At 45.2% G+C, this 22557-nt stretch overlaps 1 protein-coding gene across 2 annotated transcripts; it reads right to left on the minus strand.

The window, feature by feature from the left end:
* Positions 1-1296: 1296 nt before the first annotated feature.
* On the minus strand, positions 1297-21179 carry UBA1 (ubiquitin like modifier activating enzyme 1). 2 transcript variants are annotated; one of them, XM_075259141.1, is made up of 26 exons: positions 21083-21179; positions 15157-15270; positions 15022-15080; positions 13886-14054; positions 13483-13617; positions 12963-13069; positions 12716-12806; positions 11994-12126; positions 11786-11883; positions 11555-11701; positions 11289-11465; positions 11099-11209; positions 10927-11007; positions 10677-10832; positions 9842-10007; positions 9019-9215; positions 6874-6938; positions 6371-6566; positions 6194-6268; positions 5922-6111; positions 5736-5824; positions 4978-5070; positions 4382-4573; positions 4206-4307; positions 3868-3968; positions 1297-2224 (listed from the first exon to the last, which is right to left on the minus strand). In XM_075259141.1, exons 1-26 carry the CDS (start codon positions 21137-21139, stop codon positions 2089-2091), a joined length of 3237 nt encoding a protein of 1078 aa, XP_075115242.1. In that variant the 5' UTR covers positions 21140-21179; the 3' UTR covers positions 1297-2088. The 2 variants fall into 2 exon arrangements, with proteins under 2 accessions (XP_075115242.1, XP_075115243.1); XM_075259142.1 differs by lacking the exon at positions 21083-21179 and adding an exon at positions 17698-17787.
* Between the last annotated feature and the right edge of the window lie 1378 nt (positions 21180-22557).

Raw genomic sequence — 22557 nt, forward strand, 5'->3', positions numbered from 1 at the left:
AGTCACAATATGGGATATAGTACTAGGACTGGCATTAGACTGACATAATGGAGTGTTCCTGGACCTTAAAGGTGTTACACCAATAGGGGATTGATGGCATTCTGAGGACTATATAAAATCCTCACCCTGCACACAGTCATGTACATGTAGCCTCAAGTTAACACAGGTTGCCTGACATATCATGGCTAAGGTCATCACATTGCCCTAGTGTTGTGAGCAATCCAAATAAACAGGCCGGGCAGCTAGTCTGACTGATGTAATAGCTTTTAATGCAGCCATGAAGAAATCCAGAATAGTGGTTGTGGTCACAGCACATTGTGGGGTGCAGTGGGACCCCCGTTATTAGAGAGGATGTACTAGTGGGGCATTGTCATGAGTCACCTCTCTTACCTACATATGATACATTTGTGGAATCCGACTGATCGTGACCCCTCACTACCGAACTGGGACACACCTGTACATGGCATCACCACTCTGACACCCAGTTTTGCGCATCTGTTGTTGATTCACCCCTAACCAACATTTGAGACAACCCAGGTCAACCCAAATGGAGTTCCCCCAGCTTGTCACTCTTGATGACACTATAGCTATCCCACTGGAAAAGAAAACCCAAGACCACTTCCCTGCCAACAAATCTCTAGAGTGAGCTCAGTTTTATCTCCAACTTACCAGTAGAGATGAGCGAGTACTGTTCGGATCAGCCGATCCGAACAGCACACTCGCATAGAAATGAATGGACGTAGTCGGCACGCGGGGGGTTAAGCGGCCGGCCACCGGCCAAGCGGAAGTACCAGGTGCATCCATTCATTTCTATGGAGCGTGCTGTTCGTATCGGCTGATCACCTGGCACGCAGACTTTGCCGGCCGCTTAACCCCCTGCGTGCCGGCCGCTTCCATTCATTTCTATGGGAGCATGCTGTTCCGAACAGTGTTCGCTCATCTCTAGTTAAGAGGTACTGGTGGAGATTCCAATGGTTTGACCCCACTGATAAAGGCATCAAAATTCCTGACTAAATGGTGCGTCAGGCACAACACTTCATTAGTAAGACAAGCTACAAGGTAAGTGTAGCCCAAATCTTATGGCGAGATTGTGAAGTTGTAGCAAAGTCCTCCACTAGCAGAATTGTGAGCGCAGCTCTGGAATATAATACAGGATTTACCGCATGATCAATAAAGGATAAGTAACGTATGTACACAGTGATTGCTTAAACAGAATAGAAAGTACAGCTCTGGGTACATAAACCTACAAGTACATAGACTGCAGGTATAACAAGACATAAGTCAATCAGATCTCCATTCCTTTCTCATTTTTTATTTTTTTTTTTCAGATTTCAAACACAGTATAAAGAGACATTTCTACAAGGACAGCAGTACTGTATTTCTCATTACACTAAAGCTATATCTTACTGCTCTTTAGCCCTCAGGTCACTGGCACGTTCTGGATGTTAGTGTGGGCAAGGCAAATAAAAAAAATTATATATCACTGTGTATGCTCCCCATGCAGTTATTACAAGTAAGAGCACAGAACTCTCCAGCTCGTTTCTTTACAGCCAATAACCCTTCTTCCTACAGAATTGTATCTCATGCGGCAGAAGGGTTAAGCAAACTTGTGCACTAAACAACTACAGATACATGGAGCAGGAAAAGGTCATCGATGGCTGGAGCCTCTCGGAAAGAAGTACCGAAGAGCCTGGACAGGTCTGGGGGTGGGGGGAATGGGATAGGTCTGGGAGTAGGCACCACTAAAGGGGTGTTGGAGTGCAGGTGACAGGACAAGGTGCAGGTTCATTGGATCTAGGTGTTTAAAATGGTCATATCACAGAAAATGATCATAAACCTCACACGACACCAGACAGGTGATAGGATTACATTACAATGAGATTCGTGCACCCCCCAGTCATGTTCCCTTCACCGCACGAAGGGTTAATAGCAGTAGAACAGTCAAACTTTAAACTCCCAACAGTATTTTTTTTTCATTTTCTTTTATTTTTTTTAAAATTCCCCTCCCCCCCAAACTCCTGTGCCCATTTCCAATCTGCTCCAGAGACCCCTTCCCTATTTGCATCGCAGCTGAAGGTCTGGTGAAGATCAACGGATAGTGTAACGGACATAGGGGACCTCCACATCCTCTCCATCATCATCATTGCAGCAGAGCTCAAAGACTAGAGCCTTCACGTGCTTCCCAATCTTCTTCTTCGACACCTTTGTAACAATTTCAGTCATCCTGCAAGACAAGGGATCAGCATTAGTTCCTGAGCACATCATCAGACAACCTAGATCCTGCAGAGATCTCGTGATTAGGCTGCGTCTGGGCACAGGGAGCGAAAGCAGCTCTACTCCCCCAGTACTTGTCTATGGACAAGTACTGTGATTAGAGGGAGGGGGCGTTCCTCACCGCTCTCACAGTACAGTGCTATAGGCGCTGCTGTGAGGAAGGGCGTTCCTGACTGACTATCAGAAACACCCTTCTGACTGTGAAGAGCTACGGTAGCGGCATCAATAGCTCTTCACCTGGGGCACAGATCCTGAAAGCAGAGAGTGTGCTGAATTCAGCGCACTGTCGGCTTTCTTGCGGTATATAAAACAGCATGTGCCCCAAGTGAACAAAGGGCCTCTAAGTATTGGGTATAGGATTTGGGGAGGTGTCCTGTATTTACCAGCATCAATATCTGACCAATTTCATTATGCTAGTGATCCCTTGAGACTATTAACTTCTTCCCATTACCTTATAGCTTCAGCTTGTATCATCAGACTGAAATTACTGGTTGTAAGCAGCATGTAGTACAGGGCTTCATTGTAGACCCTGCATTGAGGGATCTGTGCTTGGGGAGGTGTCCTGTATTCACCAGCATTTATACGCGACCTATGCTATTATACTAGTGATGCTTTGAGACTATTAGCCCCCTCCCACTATCCTCTAATTTCAGCTTGTATCATCAGACTAAGATTGCTGATTGTATGCAGCATGTATGATATATAGGGGATGATTCATAACTCCGTTGTAGTATATGTGGGTGTGTAACAAGGAACAATTATCACATGGGGAACAGATTCTAATATACCCTTTCCTACAGTGACTTTGCATTACGTCCTAGGAATAGCTGGGTGAAATATCTAAATCCTTCCCCATATATCTGTGCTGATACATGAGGTCCTATTAAAAATATATAGAGGCCTCCTTTTATTAGGATACACATGGTGTAGTCTATTTTCAGTTATTACTATTAAAAGTTACGTTTTAGGGTTATACTGTTTGTGTGTGGTGGGGTGTCCACTATTGTTCAAACAAGTTAAGAATTAGCTGTGAATATTGGGCAATGCCTTTTTGTAAAATCGATCAGATAGTACAGTTGCCAAAACCCCCAAGGATCAGCTCTAATCTGTATGAGAATTTGTTGAAGTGCTCAATGTCCTTGCAGTATTACCACAGGGTATATCACACATAATATGGCGCCCACTTAAAATGTGAGATATGCTGCATCTCCTTCATAGTCTACATAGTTGTTCTCTACTGTGACTAACAGTAGAAAGGACATTATATGCACTATTGGATTGTCTGGAATTAATCATCACTGAGACCCCGATCTGCTCCAGTCAATGTATATGGACCGACAAGATAGTAAATGCAGCACTCAGCTATCTTCATCAGTCTCAAACATTGATTGGTGCAGAATTGTCCCCCAAGCAACTGTCTTGCATGTACATCTAGTCATCTATCCACAGAATAAGCAATAAGTTATCGTGGATCACCCACTTTAAGTCCTGACTATGCAGATATACATGTAAGAATGACCTGATCACCATTACTGAATTGTATAGGTCCCAAGCAACCAAGAATACATCAGAATAATGTAGCCAGATACTCACGGCAGTTCAAGTCGTTCCTTCAGCTTGGCAGCTTGCATGAAGAATGAATAGAGCATAGAAACTCCTTGTGACAACATTGTGATATCCAGCTTATGTTCTTTCTGCAGACAATAGAAATACAAGGTTCATCCGTTACTAGGCCAGTTAATCAATGACAGACAGCCAGGCACCATGTACAGTCAGAAAGTGACTCATGTCTAACAATCCAGGAGGCCAAACCAACGACAACTTCAATTCCCTAGAATAGCAGGGGACCCCTACTTATCCAGACTGAATTCAGATCACTCAAAGTCCAAGATTTTCATGAGAGATTTGTAATGTGTGATACGACTGCTCACCTTGAAATAGTCCAAGAACTGTTTCAATGTCATCTCCTCTCCACTGTCCTGGACACCTTTGACTTCAAACCGGTCCCAGAGAGTCCATTCATGTTCATAGTACTGTGAAAAGTTCACAAATATACTCAGTGGAGCTCAAGAAGAAGCCAGTGACATATGCAAGTCAGATAACTCACCTTGTGTTTTGGTGCAGAAATAGGCTCAGAGAAGCCAAAGAACGGAAGGGCCAGGTTCATGAAGCCATTCTTGTATGATTCAATCTTCTTGTGCCCCTGAACAATTTTGTAGAGCTCCAGACACACCAGGCCGACCACAGCAGCCGTGGTTGTAGCAATTGCTGGAATGATCTTTCCTGCGATCAGCTTGCTCTGCCAAAAGCAGGTCAAAAGTAAAAATCAATGGCGGAACAAAACCCAACAACATCAGATGACACAGTGCAGTTGCTGCTTTATCAAAGCTGCTCTACATTCCGAGCATGAATCAATGATACGGCCAGTCCGATTGCATAATAAAATACTGTTAAACTGGGCCAGCAGCTATCCATTGACTTCCTAGATATACACACACTATCGACTTGACCAAGTGTGCATGGGTTCTCAAGAAGGAAATGAGCCCGACTTATATTCTTCAACATTTGCCATGAAGGGAGATTTAGGAGTCCCTCATACACATTACATGGTCTTACTGATCTAACTAATGTGTATAGCCAGCGTTACCAATAGCTCATATTATAAAGCCACCTCTAGAAGCTTCTCCATATAAGAGCACATACCTTGTGGCGGTCCGCAGGTGGGATGTCGTAGTTTTCAGCTCGCAAATTAGATGCAGCCACAATGAAGTCCATGTGAAAGTTTGTATCATCATCCTGCAAAACAGATAACGTTATGAAGGAGTTGGTCATCTTGAGATCTGAAAGCAAAACCTTATCAGGTCCGAGGGTTATCAGACACCCTCATAAATGTCTTTAAGGGTACAACCCCTTTACCATCATTGACATTTGTGGCCCTACTTTTAGACGGCACCAAATATTAAAGGTGGGTCCCTTTCTCCCGGTTACTCTACCTCTATAAACTGCAGAATAAGCAAATTATGGAAACAATCTAGCAAGTCACAAGGCTCATCAACCGCAACGACGAGAGATACATACATGGCCAGCAGCCTCTTCCCCTCACTGACTTTTAGAAGTGCAAATCAAGGGGTCACCCCAACTCTCCAGATGGCTAACATTGACCACTAGAAGCCGCATATCACTTCTCTTCTCTCTGGTTTGGAAACTGCTTTCAGTCCCTAGACTACAAAATGTAAAGATCTCCTCCACATTGGGAGAGAACAGCTACAAATCTTGGGAGCCCAGGTCTTACATGGATAGCCTATTAAGACTAGTGATCCGTGTAACACTTCCTTCCTCCTTACTGAAGTGGGTCTCACCTGCAGGACAACTTATATTCAGCTTATTGTAGAGAAAGCCTCCTAATGTACAGTGCATTAAAGTCCCTTTAAAAGTAAAAATAGAAGTTGGTTTTTTTTTACCTTTTCAAAATCAATTGGAAACATTTTGAACCCGCACAGACTTTCTGGTGTAGGGAGAGACTGTTTCAGCTCCTCCAGACGACTGTCATCTAGAAAGCAGTTGTGACACTGGTTAATGGCATTGTCCATCTCTAACATTTCTCCTAATGAAGCCATTAATAACCTCCTCCCCTAAATCACTCATACCCAAGGAGGCGTGTGCGCTTTGCATCTCTTGGTCCGATACGTGGATTTTCACTCCAGACTTGGGGGTGAACTCTGACACTTTGACAGCTTTGAGGATTTCTAAGACAGCAGGTCTGTCTGTCGATCCAGCAATACCATAGGATTGTGCAAAAAGGTTAGCAGCTGCTATGATATAATCCAGGTGCAAGGCCTGTGAAGGAGAATATACAGTGCATAAACCACCCTGTTAACGCAACTACAGCCCTGTCTAGCCATAGTGTATAAGGACTTACTGTGTTCCCATCGAACGTCAGTGGGTGAGGACATCTTTTAGGGCCGGACCAAAAGGGCGCACCAGAAGACGTCAGCTGGAAAAAACAAACACACACAAAAACATAAGGTACAGCTATCAGTATGGATTCTATAGTCTTCAGCATTTGATAAGGGACACAAGGTCAAAGGTTGCTAACCTGATCTGGAGGGAAGTTGTGCAGCAGCTGCCGGATGTTGTTGGAGTACTGAATATGCCAGTGGTTACAGGCCCAGGACACACAGTCTGACCAGCTCTTGGGCCTGTCATGTATTAAGCTTTTGTATACTGCTTCGATCACCTCCAGAGGCTGAGAGCCAGGCAGCTTCAATGTCCTCTCCATGAATTTTGGGTCCCTGAGAGTCAAAATGAAAAGCAATTAGAAACATAAGCACGACATATTAGAAGTCAGAGCCCTAAAAAAGCTTTAGCCCTCCTACACCTTCGGGGGATCAATCCCAATGATTAAAAGGAACACACCAGGAAAATTAAAGGGACCCTCTACAATAAACTGCTACTGACTCCTCCTTTACATTGTTGAATAAGTGCTAAGTAGTCAGAGGAAGAGTTGCTGCCCCTACATGGCGGTCACATGGTCGTGTTCATCATGTAGGAAAAATACAACTGCTCTGTGAACCTTTACAGGTAAGAAATCAGACTCACGTTAAATACTGATTGACGTTTTCTGCTGGTTGCTTGAAGAGTCCCTCAAATTCATCCCGAGCCCACTGAAAACAAAGAGGATGATGGGGGTCAAATCCAAGTACTAACCGGTTGCCATTCATCCCAATAACTGCAACAAAATCTACTACAGGAAACCCCTCAGAACCATTTCTGCTTACCAACGCTCATTACACAGACATTTTCATAGGGTTTTCCTGGACTAAAATATTGATACTCACCTTAGGAGAGGTCAATATTACATCAGCAGGTATAACACCATGGAATCCCTCAGATCAGCTGTTCAAAGAGGCAAGGGAGTTGCAGTAAGCCCGCTTCCATTTTACATGTCCCCTGATGTCACATTTATTGGTCACAAGGTCCGTTTGCAGCTCAGGCCCATAACTACCATAATGCTTTGCTCCCTCCCTCTCTCACTCCCTTACAACCCCTGTCTCCCTAGCTAGCCACCCACTACTAGCCCTTCCCAACTAACTCAGCCCATCGTTCTTCCAGCCCCACCATACAATACTTGCCCATCTTCCTGTCACCTCTTTTCTCGACGTGTCCTGGAGTGTTGCAGGCCTCCCACTCTACCTGGAGCCAGGTCCAACGTCACTTCCTAAAGTGGCGTCACTTCCTAAAGTGGCGTCACTTCCTAAAGTGGCGTCACTTCCTAAAGTGGCGTCACTTCCTAAAGTGGCGTCACTTCCTAAAGTGGCGTCACGGCTCAGTTCTGGACCAGAAGCAAGAGAAGATAGGCAAGTACTGTGTGCCAGTTTCCTAGGCACTATTGTGTGTGCGTCAGGAACTGGTACACAGAAGAAGAGGAGGCAGCCCTCCCTGGATGACAGGTCAGCCTGGGTCAAGAGGAAATGATAAAGTACAATAGGGCTGCGCCTTTACACTGACATAACAGGTCAGGATATGGATTATAACAATGACCTGTTACATCTGTGGAAACATAAAAAGAAAAGGAGGAAGAGGGGAAAAAAAAAAAAAAAAAAAAGAAAAAAAAGCAGGGCACATGATCTAAATATACTACTCGAAAACTATACAATATGGGTAACATGGGGGGCTTAATCAGGAATTGTCAATTTAATCTGGACAACCACCTTTCATGTCCTCAGGTACACGCGGTTTTCTATACTGCTACACAGCCAACAGTGAGCTGAATTCAGTGCATAGCTCTATACTGTGAGGGGGCGTTCCTTACCGCCCAGCCATGACACTGAGCGATGAGGGGCGTTACAGTCCAGCTAGACTGTCAGAAATGTCCTTCTGACAGTGAAGACTTATCGGTAACTGCTCCGATATCTCTTGCCAAGGGCAAATAGTTCAGCGCACTCGCTGTATATAAAACCGCGTGTGCCCGAGGACATGAAAAGTCCTCTTTAAAGTAAATGTGACAGAACTGCAATATCAAGCACAGCCACTTTAACAGCACTGTGCTTGGAAAGAAGTGAAGAGGCATTTAGACAGATCTCTACAAACAGCTGAATGTGAGGGAACCAGGTGTTGGACCCCCACCGATCTGGTACGATCTGTACAAAGGATAGGTCAAGAATGTTTTAATCACAGAAAACCCCATTGACCCCTGAAGTCTAAATATGGACTCGGATGAACCATTCACAGGTTCGGTTTACAAGCACATCTACCTATACAGGTTATGCAAGACTCTGTTCAAAAACGTTCTCCCATTATTCATAGGAAATGCCATAATATCTGATATCTGGGGTTCCACTATCTGGAGAACTAGGTTCACATACCAACCACCCTGGGTGGATACAGCTGTAAACATATGGATATCTCTCTCCACTGAATTTTGGCCTAGATTCAACAGTTGCCTCCACAGGCGGATCGATAGTTGGGTGACTCTTGTCCTCCTGATAAATGGGGGATAGGTCTCTCAGACTCCCAACTATCAAGACATCTTGAGGACATGCCATAAGTCGCATGGAAAACATCAGTCTTCTGGAAGATTTCAAGGAAATCACTGCCATTGTAATCTCTAGTGCAATGCCATTTACTGAATATTAGTTACACATTGACAGATTTATGTGCTGTAAGCAGGCCAGGAAAGACTTAACCATTACATGACAAAACAGTTCCCAGTACTCAACATCCAAGCCCTCACTGCCCAGTTACCTGTAAGGTATGTTCAATAGCATTGGGGAAGTTTTTCAGGGTACATATTGGTATGGACTTTTCTGGGGGGTCCTGACTTGAGCTATAAGACTCTGTGAGGAAAGGGATCACAACTTGGACATTCCCTTTGGTTCCCAGTGTACCAGATTCCAGGAGTGGCTTGCGGTAGTATACACAACGCCGGTCCATGTACATCCCTATAAAGACAAACACAGAAATGAGGGCGGATTATCAAAATTCCTTAAAGTAACAAAGTAGCTACAAGTTGAGGACCCCGAGGACCCTATAATTACAGTATTCGTACAGTTACAGCATTCATTGGGGTACTTTACCAGTTAAATGGTCACTCCTTTACCATGTATATTGTATGTAAACTGCAGCACGGATACTATATCCTAGATGCATGGATAAGGTGCAGCATAAGGGATTTTCCAGAATTTACATACGGATGACCCATCCTTGCTAGTTTGTCAATATGTGAGGCGAAGGGGTACACCCGCCAACCAAGCTGTCTGAAGAGGCCGTGGAGCTCAACAGCTCTGTGGCCTCTTCCCTGTTCTGATAACATTACACCTGTCAGGCACGTAGTACAACAGCAGCTCAGGCCCATTAAAGTGAGTGGGGCTGGGCTGCAAAACAAAGCCCCTATGATATGTATGGTGCTGTGCTTAGTATGCATTGAAGAAGCCACAGCACTGGCCCTATCACTATGGCCTCTTCAACCAGGTATTGAAACCCCACTGATCCTAAAACATACATCAACAATACATGTCAAAATAATAAGTGTCCCAGAATACTCCTTTAACATTTGCAGTCTACTTACTAGCATCCACATTGTCAAGTGCATTGGCCACTCCATCAAGTGCTTCAAAGAAATCATCGTCATAAACCTTCTCAGTGTCTGTGCCCACACGATTCTGGTGTCCTATGACGTTCAAGTTTGGGTTCATCTGTTTTACCGCCGCAGCAGCGGTTTCAGATTTCATTTTCTGTTATTGGACAGGAAACAAGAAAATCAGCGAACTGGAAATCAGAAGAGATTCTACACTCTGCTCCTCTACAGAAATTAATGTGCTCATTCGCCTGACAACTATTCCATCAAACCCTTCTCTACACTGCGCTTCATTGAGTATGCATGTGTTCACAATAAGGGGAAGAAAATGGGCAGCAGCCAACACCCCCTAGGAGTAGATTACCTTCAATGACAATCCTTCTCCTCTGCCATAAGGAAATCCTCAAACATACTAAATGGTTAGCTAGGCCAACTCAAATTAAAGTTTGATCAGCTTAAAAAAAAAGCTCAAAGCTTTTATACAATCAGATCAGTATGGACCCAGCAGCAAGCACCACCTGCTATTACAGGGCCATGGTGCTAGGACAGGTGATGTGGCTTCTTCATTGCATACCACTAGACAATGAAGTGGTTGTATCTGGTACTGCAGTTTTGTTACATTACCTTAACCAAGACAAAGAGGCAGAAAGACCATTTAAGGTCTGTCACTAAGAAGAGGCCACCATGTTCACCTGTATGCAGCGAGTCCTACAAGCTGATGCTCAGTGGAGTGTGAGCCATTGCACTCCTATTTAACTGATATAGATGATCAGAAAAGTCCCTGAAAAACCCTTAAAACACTCTAAAGAAAAGCTGTAGCTCTCACCGTAACATCCCAGGGTCTGAAGAGGAATTGTCTGTTCAGATTGGACTTTTCTATGGTGTCCATGTCTGTCACAATGACCTCACCGCCTTCTCCTGCTCCCAAGCCTATCATGGCGAAGTTCTTCAGCAACTCACAGCCGATGGCACCTGCTCCAACCTGCATAGGAGACACAAATATAGATTCAATGGTTCATCTGTTTAACACACATGGACAAACTAGGGCCTCCATAACAAAGGGGGATAGTACATACCAGAAAATACTTCTGTTTGCCAATCTTCTCCTGAAACTCCGATCCAAACACAGCAATCTGTCCATCGTAGCGAGATTTCTTCTGTTAGGGGGGACAAAGTAGAAAAAGTATTAGGAAGAAGCTGTGTAGGTGTAATACAAGTCATACATTCAGACAGTGCAAACAGACTTACAGGACTGCAGCTCTCCTCTGTCAGAAGGGAATCCTCATTTTCTTCAGGCAAGCACTCCAATGCATCAAAATACAACCATTGCATGACTGGCATGAACTTCCCTGACAAGGCCTGAAGACAGAAGAACAATCAGTACATCCAATGACCGACAAAATAACCTGTGATACAGACAACTTGATGTAAAGGGTACCTTCATGGCTTCCTGTGCAGCTAACCCCCCAATGAAAGCGTTAACGGGGGCAAGATTTCCAGTGGCCTGGAAGGACAGCTTCTTCAGGAGGCTTTCTTTCAGCATCTCCTGCTTTGCAGATCCTGATAATTTATCATTGATCTCTTTGGTAAGGGCCAGCAGCTCACTAGCATCAGCCTGTCACCGGTACAGAAATATAAAAGTCAGTCATAAAAAAAATCTCCACAACCCTACATGCAAAATACACAAGAGACGCAGATCCCAACCTCGTTGCGTGGCTTTGGAAGCCGACCATTCTTCTTCTGGAAGGCATGTAGGCCCTGGAAGCCAAGGTGCAACTGGGACGGATGGTCAAACTTGGCAAAGTCTGTAACTAGCAACTCGGGTTCCAGGAGAGATTCCCTCAAGGGTTTCTGGAAGAGCAAACATAAAATGTAGGTAAGAGAGGGAAGAAATAATGAAGTTATATCAATGCTGAATCTCTAGCGACCACTTACAAAGCTGATTTTTTTCGGCATTTTTACTTGGCTGACAATGCCCCCACGGACGTAGTCTGAGAACTTAGTAGTGTCACAGATGCTGAATGTGTATGGTCCTGCAGGGAAAGAACAGAGATGATGCAACTCGCCACATACAGATGCACAAACATCTAGGGACACGTTACTATGATACAGGAGAACTGAGGAGACATGGATAGGATCATACCCAGTACTTTGATTTCCACAGGATCAGCGTTATTCAGCTCTGTCATGCCTTGTAATTCAGTGAAGGTGACATAATCGCCGCTTTCAAAGCCGTGGCGAGCCTCATCCAGACAGGTGACCACACCAGCGTTATCCTAGGAAAGGAAACCCCATTTTATCAAACTGTAATGTTCTCTAAACACACAAAGAATTTTAGTTATGCCACTTCCAGTGATGGTGAACACAATGATGCACCACTCCTAAAGATTTACTACTACTTTCACAAGTTATACCTGAAATCTACGCCACTTACTGATATCACTACAGGTGCATGGGACCTAACAAGCTGCGTCAGGAGAGGGGAGCTTCTTAATAATTTAGGCACTTCTTGCACCAGTGGGGAAATTAACCAAGACTGATGTACGAAATGCCAGTCTTAAGTTTGCGGTGTCCATTATAAACATATAGAAGGTTTCTCCAGTGTATATTTCTGTATAGCTACACAAGAATGAGCGTTGCTCAAAAGCTTCAAAATTGAAAACATTCCTTTTCGATAAAATTATACTGAAGCATCTCACAAACTACACGGACATTGCATACAAAGTGTGAATTCAGCCTAACAGACACCAAAGCAGTGGATACAGTTACTCAGAGTGTCCCAGGAGACAGTGTCTTACAATACAATTGGAGAGTACAAGTTATTATTTACAGCGATTGGGTAACCAGGATACTTCAGCTTCATACCTTGGTAATCATTGAAATCATGGCACTTAAGGGCTGCTCTCCATTGGGGTCCAGGACAACCATTTCGTCACCAAAGTCACAGAACAGCTGCCTGCAAAGGGAGGGAGGGGGAATATGGTAAGAGTCAGAGACCTTAAATATATAAAAGATGATCAATCCCATCCTCATATTATTATGGGAGATATATTATTCTACATCACCTCACTGACTACAACATAAACAATGAATTCCCACAAGAATCACTCACCCGAACAGACCCCTGGTGTCGGCCACAATGAACTTTACATTGTGACCATGGCAGAAGTCGCCAACTCGTAGCTGCTCATCTAGTGTTGAACCAGTGAGAATAACAAGCTAGAAAAAAAATTAAAGAAAAATACAGAAATATTGGAGACATGGTATGATTTATTAAAAAAAAAAAAAAAAAAAAAAAAAAAAAAAAGCAGATTGCTGGTATTCTAGAAGAACTTTATATTTCACACTTGTGCATTTTTGGATTAGCTAATAATCAAAATGACCCGCCAGCCAAGTAGAGCCGCCATGTTAGAAGAAAGTGTGGAACCGTCATGTATGGCCTACACATTAGGGGGCATACAGTCAGTCACAGTGCAATGGCTCAGGATAGATCTGAACAGTGTGTTCCAAGCGTGAAGAGTCTCCCTAGAGCAGTTTAGCTAGTGCAAATAAATCCCTATATTAAACCATCTGAAAGACACATTACTCACTACATACCATTAACACCCACACGTCATCTTTGTGCAACTTACCTGAAAGTTGGTGAGAAATTCTTCAGTCAGGGGGCTGCTGGAGGCAGATACAGGCACATAGGTGTTCAGTTCAGCCAGTCTGGGGTGAGCTACCTCTGCTCGATTTTTGCCGATGTCTTCCTCACGGAGGTAGAACTGTCACAGAACAAACACATTCAGTAACTCAGAACAAGAGGACAATTATTAGGCCAGTTTTACATTAAATCCTGAGCCGTAACCCAGACATCCAGCATTCTAGTCACATATGATACTAGGAGTCCCTGAGGCTCTACTATCCTGTAAGGACAACATCATAGATGACCAAGATGCTGGGTTTGGTCCAAGAAACACAGCTGACACGTGGTCTGTCTCTGTTGGACCAAATGATCTTGTGAAGCCAGCCTTAAGATGAGCAGAAAGTCACCTGAGATGAGAGGTCTCCCCACTCTGTGTTGGCCTGATCATGGATGGTGACGGACTTAACACCTCCCAAAATAATGTTCTTTGCAATCTCCACTCCAAGACCACCCATCCCTGAGATGAGAACATTTGAGTTCTGCATCCTCTTCATTGCCTCATGGCCCAATACATAGCTGAAAGAGACAAAAGAGACATTGATTGACCCATAATACTACATTTAACCCATACAAAACACTTAAAGAGGCTGTCAAAGATCTGAAGGTAATTGAAATGGATGGCCTATCCACAGGACAGATCACATCGGTGTCAGACAACAAAACCCTGTACTAATCATCAGTAACAAATACTAAGTATACAGTTATAAGCAGCAATTTCGGGAGCCACGGCTACACTATACGGACCAGAAGTTCTGTACAATGTAGCGGTGATGATTGAGCCTGCAGACCCGCTCTTATTCACTTGTTTAAAGGGACTCCATCATTGGCTATAGTGAATTTTAACCAAACCTTTACAAAGGCTATTCTAGACATACCTTTTATGAATTAATCCTCTCAGCAGTTTTTGAATTGATAAGCTAATTAGCCACCACGGAGCAATGGAAGTCTCTGTGATGTTCCTTGAGCACTGCTTGTGTGATAAGTGTAAACGGGGAGGTGAGAGCAGGGAGGCAGCTGATGATGATGGACGACAACAATTCATCAGCCTTCCCTGCTCTCACCTCCCACACAAGCAGTGATCAGGGAACATCACAGAGACTTCCGGTACTCCGTGGTGGCCAATTAGCTCATCAATAAAAGAGACTCCCTTTACAGCTGTATGTGTCTTCTGGTGGCCGCCACAGATGAGCGGGGCCTGACCGTTCTGATACTAATTATCTATCCCGTGGACAGGTCTCTGTATCAATTACCTTAGGATCATGGAAAGCTCTTAAATTACTTATGGAAATGCACAGAAACCAGAAAACTGTCCAATATACACTTCCCATGTGCCCCCATGTTGGCAGTCTATATGCTATGCATCACAGATGGCATATTATAAAAATATACAAGGAGAACCCCGCACTCCATGTCCCCACTTCTACAACTCTGACTGAACAGCTACTAATCCTACATTGTCTGCTTTAGCACAGTTCATACTCACAGCTGACGAGAGTAGAGGCCCTCATCGATCTCAGCTTCATTCCCGTTCCGAGCCATGCCCTGAAATAAAATACCATCATTAGCATCGCTTAAGATTCACACTTGTCCTTTACCCCTCAGATAGCTGGACACTTACGTTGGCTGGCGCTGTCTGCTCTGTGCTCACAGAATTGGAGGAGGCGCAGTTTGAACCCGTCTTTGTATCAGATACAGCCACGCGACGCTTCTTAGACACCGGCGAGCTGGACATCTGTATGTAAAGAGAACAGATCACATTACAAAATGGTGGGGGAAGGGGGAATACACTGCAGGACTAGCTTCCTGGGCCCAGCTGCTCCATAGGGCAGCCATGTCTGGTCATACAATTCCCCCGCAATATGCCAGTCACTGACTGAGCAACTCTGTGCTGTGGTTCACAGAGGGGGTCTCGGGCAACAGTACCCCTTATATGTGTCCATATACCTAAATATACTATACGGGAAGGACCTGTCATTATAGGGGGGAGTATAGAAATGGATGCTCTATGTGAATGGAAAGTTTACAAATCCTACGTGGAGAAGAGCAAACCAGGTCATCCAGGTATAATGTCATCAGCCCAGACAGCAGTATGGAGCTACACCCAAAAGCATTGCAAATACACCCTTACAGCCCTGATCAGCGCCTTACCAACACGTAATAGAAATAAAGCATGAGCCGAGGATCTGCACAGACTGCAGCATGTGAATAGGTTCTGTAAGATGTGCATTGTATTGTATTGTTAGCACGGCTTTAAGTGCACAAACCTACAAGAATTAGTACATTTAAAGGGGGCTTCCAGCAGCAGGAGTAGGCTTTAAAATAAGAACCTATACTCTCCTCTCCCAGCCGTGGCTCCCATCACCACCGCCCTGTGTGTATACAGAGACGCTACAGCGGTGACATCATACTGAGAGCACCACTGTGGCCCATCAGACAGCGGTGGGGATGGGAGACATGTCACAGGAATGGGGTGGAGAAGAGGTGAGTAAATTTTTTATTTTTTTTTTTAGTTTAAAGGCCTCCCCTGCTGCTGGACAGAAGAAAAAACATCCCACACAGTCACTTATGCCAAACCTCCGTAGCAGAGTCAGAACCCCTAGACAAAACAATTATTGCAAATGTGTCTGACTGGCGAAGTCAGTGAAAAAAATAAAAAATAAAATAACAGACACCTGATGGCCCCCACTATAGTCAATGAGGTCCCTTCAGTTGTCCTTGCCTATAAAGAAAGAAACAACCCAAACATGTTCACACTTGCAGCGTTCCACCCATTTTTATGGTCCGTTGCAGGACTGAGGCATATCCCTGCCAACTACGACAGAGGGAACACCATTGACTAGAATGAAACTTTCTTTGTCTGAATTTCTGTTGGGGACTGATGCAGATGTGAATGTAGCCTTAAGGTATGTTACAGTCTACCCCTCCCCCTCCCCCCACAGAGGCAGCTACTAACAATGACCGGGGATAAACAATGTGCAGACCCCACAGCCAAGGTACCTGCTAAATCCATGTCAGGAGGAGACCCCACACCCCTAAAACCCCTGGAATCGTCCAGATCAGGACAATAATGGCGCCATATGCTTGAGTCCCTGATACTGGAGGCAGGAAACATATTTAAGACAACCAAGAAATGATGTGAGACATTTGCATTATCAGTTTTTACTACTTTTAGCTTAGATCGGATGTGGCAGCGCCCTCTGCAGGGTGACCGATCCCCGTAACATAACAGAGCAGTCGACCTGCTAGAGTGGAAATCCCCGACTCTGCAACATGACAGATGTCCGGCTCGGTCACACAGGAGTTAATCCTTTCCCGGAAGAGGAAACGCTCAGCCTAGGGCGGTGCCGGGTGTCAGGTTCTCTCCGTATACGCCCCGGCCTGGAATCCATCAGTGAAAGTAAATGAATTAAATCTGCGTCTCCTGCGCCATATCCTATATACGGATCTAGTAGGGGGCTCAAAGAATTCATGTGGTGGCGACATTCACAGGAATTTACGTAATAGGACGCATATCAAACCCAGGGAGAAGCGGAGCGGTCGCCCCTAGCAACCAAACAGATCCCACTTCTTCTAGGGCCGGTCTAAGGTGAAACCAACTCTCTCAGAACTTCTCCTTTGCCCCTTTTAGATACTTTGGTCAATACAACACAAACGAAAATTAAATCTGCGTATTTCACGCCACTTTCCGTGCGCTGTTCCGTCAGCAACAGTATAAACATAAGGGACAAAGTTCAGACATTACAACGGTGAAAACAAGCCGCGTGACCAAAATTGCGCAAATCAATAAAAATAGCGGACTATGGCAGCAATCGACAATTCCTACCGTAACTACATAAGGTTAGCACTTGGCAGGAGCCAATGGAAGTTTAGATTGACCATGACATATGTACGCCAAGGAAAAATGGCGCAAGTGAAATCGCAAAAGAGTGATATAATGTGCATGGAGTATATAGTATATCCTGCTGTATTCAGACGCCTGTAGTGTATACAGATGGCAGAGCAGTCTACTCACAGGCGATACAGTGATACAGACGTCTTGGATGACTCAGTGACAGCAGAGTTCAGGCTGACAGGGCTGAAGTAGTCACCCATAGAATTTAAAGGAACACCATTAGAATCACTGAAGGCACGCGCAATACATTCCGAACAAGTCACTCACCAATCCCACCGGGGCGCGCCCCGCTCTTCTCCCTAATTCCGCGCACAACCGGCTCCGGCCTAACACAAAAACAAGATGGCGGCTGCCCGGAACACGGCAGAAAAGAGCGCAGCGCGCCCGGCCTCATTAATATACAGCCTAGGCGTCACCGGCCCCGTCCAATAGGCGCCGAGGACTACGCAAAACCCCGCCCACACTGTCTGCGTCTGCTATGACAGCTTCCAAACCACGTGTCTGCGTGTCAGAGGCTGGGGGGCGGGCTACAGTGGAACGCACCTCACCTTATCACGTGAACGGCGCCGACCAATAAGCTTTGTGGAAGGGAGCTAAAATGGCGTTGCGGTCCACAGTGGAACGCGCTAAGCCATCCTCATCAAATATGGACGTCGTTTTTTGGAACATGTGACATAACGGTTACCTATACATGTGCATCCCATGTGCTAGTCTATATGAGCTGGGAATACACACTGTATATTCTATTTACTGTACACTTTACAGAGCTAAGCAACAAGTGTCTCCATACATGATGTAGACTTAGAAAGCAGGAGCTGCTGGGATTTGTTGTTCATCATCTATTGGCTAAGCACACAGAGCTCACTCAGACTGATGAGCTTAACCCTTACTTTGTCACACAGGATACAGACGTTATTACAGGTACTGTGTCTGCGGTGCGCTCCTCTCCCCACATAATGAAAATACATTCTTCCTGCATACCCTTTCTTTAGATACAGCGCTCTAAAATCTTCCGTCTCCACTACTACAACACCCAACATGTCATAGTTGTCAAAAAAAGCACCGTCTGAACATGGAAAATGGCATTAGACATCAGGGCATCACTTCTATTGCCCGAGAAGACCATAGGAATATGAAGGCTGTCATCTGACTGGCTGAAACCTCCATTATACGATGTAAACTAAGGCAACCAATCAGATTGCTGCACCCACTCTCGAGGATGGAATTGGGGGGGGGGGGGGGGTAAGATTTTATTAAAATTGGAGACATCTTAGATGAAAATCCTTTGGTGTTCACGAAAAGTGTGAAAACTGATTTTCAAGATCTTACCTCTGACATAGAAATATAATGTGTGGAAGTTACAGGCCTGAAGCCTGAGGCTGCTGTAGCGGGAGACTCCGATGACTACATGTGTATTTCTTATTTGAGCACGCTTTAGTCAGATCAACTTTTCTAGGTCAGATTTCACAGTTTTCTATACTAGCCATTTTCTTTGAAAAGAGCGCCCCCTAATGCAATTTTGGGTGGTCATCTCAAAGAGGTATCGCTGTATATGGAGATTTATATACATATGTACACAATATACACACACAAAACTGCTGCTAGATTAGCTGTGGTGGTGGAAGCAGATATTGAGGTAGATGGTCAATAGATTCAAAGGTGGCTTCCATGCCACAGATCAGGAAACGTCATCATAACACCTCAGTAGTGCAGCCTCAGGCTTTGGACCTATGACTAAAATTGCAGTCTTGAGTACCTATTCCAGAGAAGTTTAAATGGAGCACTTGTCCCACATGTGCTCCACTGCCCCATTCCGTGTCTATAGGGCTGACTGTGTGACTCCTCCAGAGTGGGGGTTGAGGACCCCCATCATAGAGATGGGGGTCCCAGTGATCATACATGTTCACCTATCCTGATTTTGCTCCTTGAGTGGTTGCAACTATGTCACTAGTTTTCAGAACCCTGACTGACATTTCTCCTCAGGATCCTGGGGCATAAATATATGGCCCCAGAATCCTTCACATCTAGGACAATCCTGCTGAGACACAGTCACATATATAACCAAGTAGAGATCAGCAGGTTATACCATCGTCATCTGACTATGGGGATGAGGTGAAAGTGAAACCCCATCAACCCAAAAACTGGGGGAGAGTGGTCCCAGCAAGTAAGGACCAATTTAACGACTATCTGGGTGTTGGAAGCTCCAGTGGGGGGACCTGTTCTTATTTTCTTTCTAAAGGGTTTATACAAAAAAAACATATTCATAGCGTATAGATGCACGGGGCCTCACCAATCATTACAAAGAGCACACCCACCACCATCAGTCCTATAAGCATTTTATAGAGCACACTCCCTGCCATCACAGACAGTCCCATAGACTTTGTATAGAGCATGCCCACCATCATCATTAGTCCCATAGACTTTTATAGAGCACGCCCCTGCCATCACTGTCAGTCCTATAGACTTTGTACAGACCACACCCACCACTGTCAGTTCTATAGACTTTGTACAGACCACACCCACCACTGTCAGTTCTATAGACTTTGTAGAGAGCACGCCCACAGCCATCAATCCAATAGACTTTGTGTAGAGCACACCCCCGGCATCACGTCAGTCCTATAGACTTTGTATAGAGCACGCCCACCACCATCAGTCCTATAAGACTTTGTAAAGGAACACATCCCCAGCCATCACAGTCAGTCCTATACTTTGTATAGAGCACGCCCCAGCCATCACTGTCAGTCCCATAGACTTTGTATAGAGCACGCCCCCCGCCATCACCGTCAGTCCTATACTTTGTATAGAGCACGCTCCCCGCCATCACCGTCAGTCCTATACTTTATATAGAGCACGCCCCCCGCCATCACCGTCAGTCCTATACTTTATATAGAGCACGCCCCCCGCCATCACCGTCAGTCCTATACTTTATATAGAGCACGCCCCCCGCCATCACCGTCAGTCCTATACTTTATATAGAGCACGCCCCCCGCCATCACCGTCAGTCCTATACTTTATATAGAGCACGCCCCCCGCCATCACCGTCAGTCCTATACTTTATATAGAGCACGCCCCCCGCCATCACCGTCAGTCCTATACTTTGTATAGAGCACGCCCCCTGCCATCACCGTCAGTCCTATACTTTGTATAGAGCACGCCCCCTGCCATCACCATCAGTCCCATAGACTTTGTATAGAGCACGCCCCAGCCATCACTGTCAGTCCCATAGACTTTGTATAGAGTGTGCCTACCAACATCACCATCAGTCCTATAGACTTTAGATGAAGCATGTCCCCATATCTCATGACCAGGCAAGAGTCCCAGCAATCATACACTAATCACCTACATACAGAAAACCCATTGTTATATAATAGTGCATTGCACCCTGTTGCTTTCCAGCTGGGGTTCAACTAGTAACTGAGTACATGAATAAAGCATCCTATATAACGCATCATACTGTACTGGTAGCCCGTGTGTACAGTGCCGTACAGGTTGCCTATTCCACGTGTTTCACTACAAAGCCTTTGTAAGCCCCGGCCCCCCAATCTATTATGAGAATTTTCAGCCAGCACAAGTGCAGCAAATTACTCCCCAACCCCCAACAACGGAGCCCCGGAGCCCACTAAGACATCGGCCGCCTTTCCCAGCCTGTTACCTGGCTCCGGTTTTCACACAATGAATTATCTTCGTTCCTCGCCGGCCGCTCCTCCATGTCTCCCGCGTCGCACAATATGTCGTCAATAGAACGTCACATAATGATGACGTCGGTGAAGCTTGTATGTTTACTGGAATGACGTTACTGCAGACGTGATTGGGAGAAACTACTTTTACTGTAGGGAAGGGGGGGATAGAATGAACCATGTGTAGTGGATGGGGGTGGGTGTGTCTAGAAAAAATAGTACAAATTATTATAATTGAATATTAGAAGAGTTTTCCATTCCCTTTTTATTTCAATAAGCATTGATATGACTTCAGACAAGCGGCATCAAGTGGTACAATAAGTCGCTTATCCGTTTATAAGCACCACAGACAAATTTACTTTAAATTCTGCAAGTTTTAGGGCATGTTCACAATTTGGACTTGCTACACAGTTTTCCAGATGTATTCTGTGTGAAAATGGAGTGTATTTCACTTCTTACTATTTGATAGTTAGATAATTGATATCTTGAGTTTTCCAGACCAAAATTGTGGTGGATACCCACAAAGTCAATCTGCAAAGAATATCCAAGTGCCAGGTATATGCACACGACCGAGTGTGACGTCCAAGCGGTGCTCAGATGCATCATTCCAATATTTATAGACCTCGTGCACATGCCCCTCCTATAGGGGGTCCGATGCACGGTTCTGATAATTATAGGCCTCATGCAGTGGCGTAACTAGGAATGGCGGGGCCCGTGGCGAACGTTTGACATGCCCCCCCCCTACACCGAAGACCTCAACCGACCCCGTCCTATGAATTCCTGCGCGCTCTATTATGCCCCATAGTGGCCCCTTCACACAGTATTATCCCCCATAGTGGCCCCTGCACATAGTATTATCCCCCATACTGGCCCCTTCACACAGTATTATCCCTCATAGTGGCCCCTGCACACAGTATTATCCCCCATAGTGGCTCCTGCACACAATATTATGTCCCACTGTGGACACCCATAAACAATTATTATACTCTGGGGTCTTTTCAGACCCCAGAGTATAATAATCGGAGACCCGGGGGAATAAAAACATAAAAAACTACTATTTCTTACCTGTCCCGCGGCTCCTACGCTGTCGGCCTCTGCCGCCGTCCTTTTTCAATGATGTCGGACGTCACATGACCCGGGACGCAGACCGGGCTCATGTCACGTCAGACAACTAGGAAGGAGGCCTGGCAGGATTGTGGAGAGGTAAGTAACAGTGTTTTTTATGTTTCTTACCTCTCCCGCTCCGTCAATCATTATACTCGGGGGTCTGAAAAGCAGTAGTAGCTGTCACCAGGCCCCTAATGTCCCGGGCCCTGTGGCAGCAGCCTCTGCTTCTATGGCGGTAGTTATGCCACTGGCTTCGTGCACATGACTGTGTGTAGGCTCAGGCCCCACCTATAGGGTGTCCGAATCTCTATTGCAATAATTATAGACTGAGTGTGTAGACCGA

Source organism: Leptodactylus fuscus, chromosome 11, assembly GCF_031893055.1.
Source record: "Leptodactylus fuscus isolate aLepFus1 chromosome 11, aLepFus1.hap2, whole genome shotgun sequence".
NCBI classification, from domain to species: Eukaryota; Metazoa; Chordata; class Amphibia; order Anura; family Leptodactylidae; genus Leptodactylus; species Leptodactylus fuscus.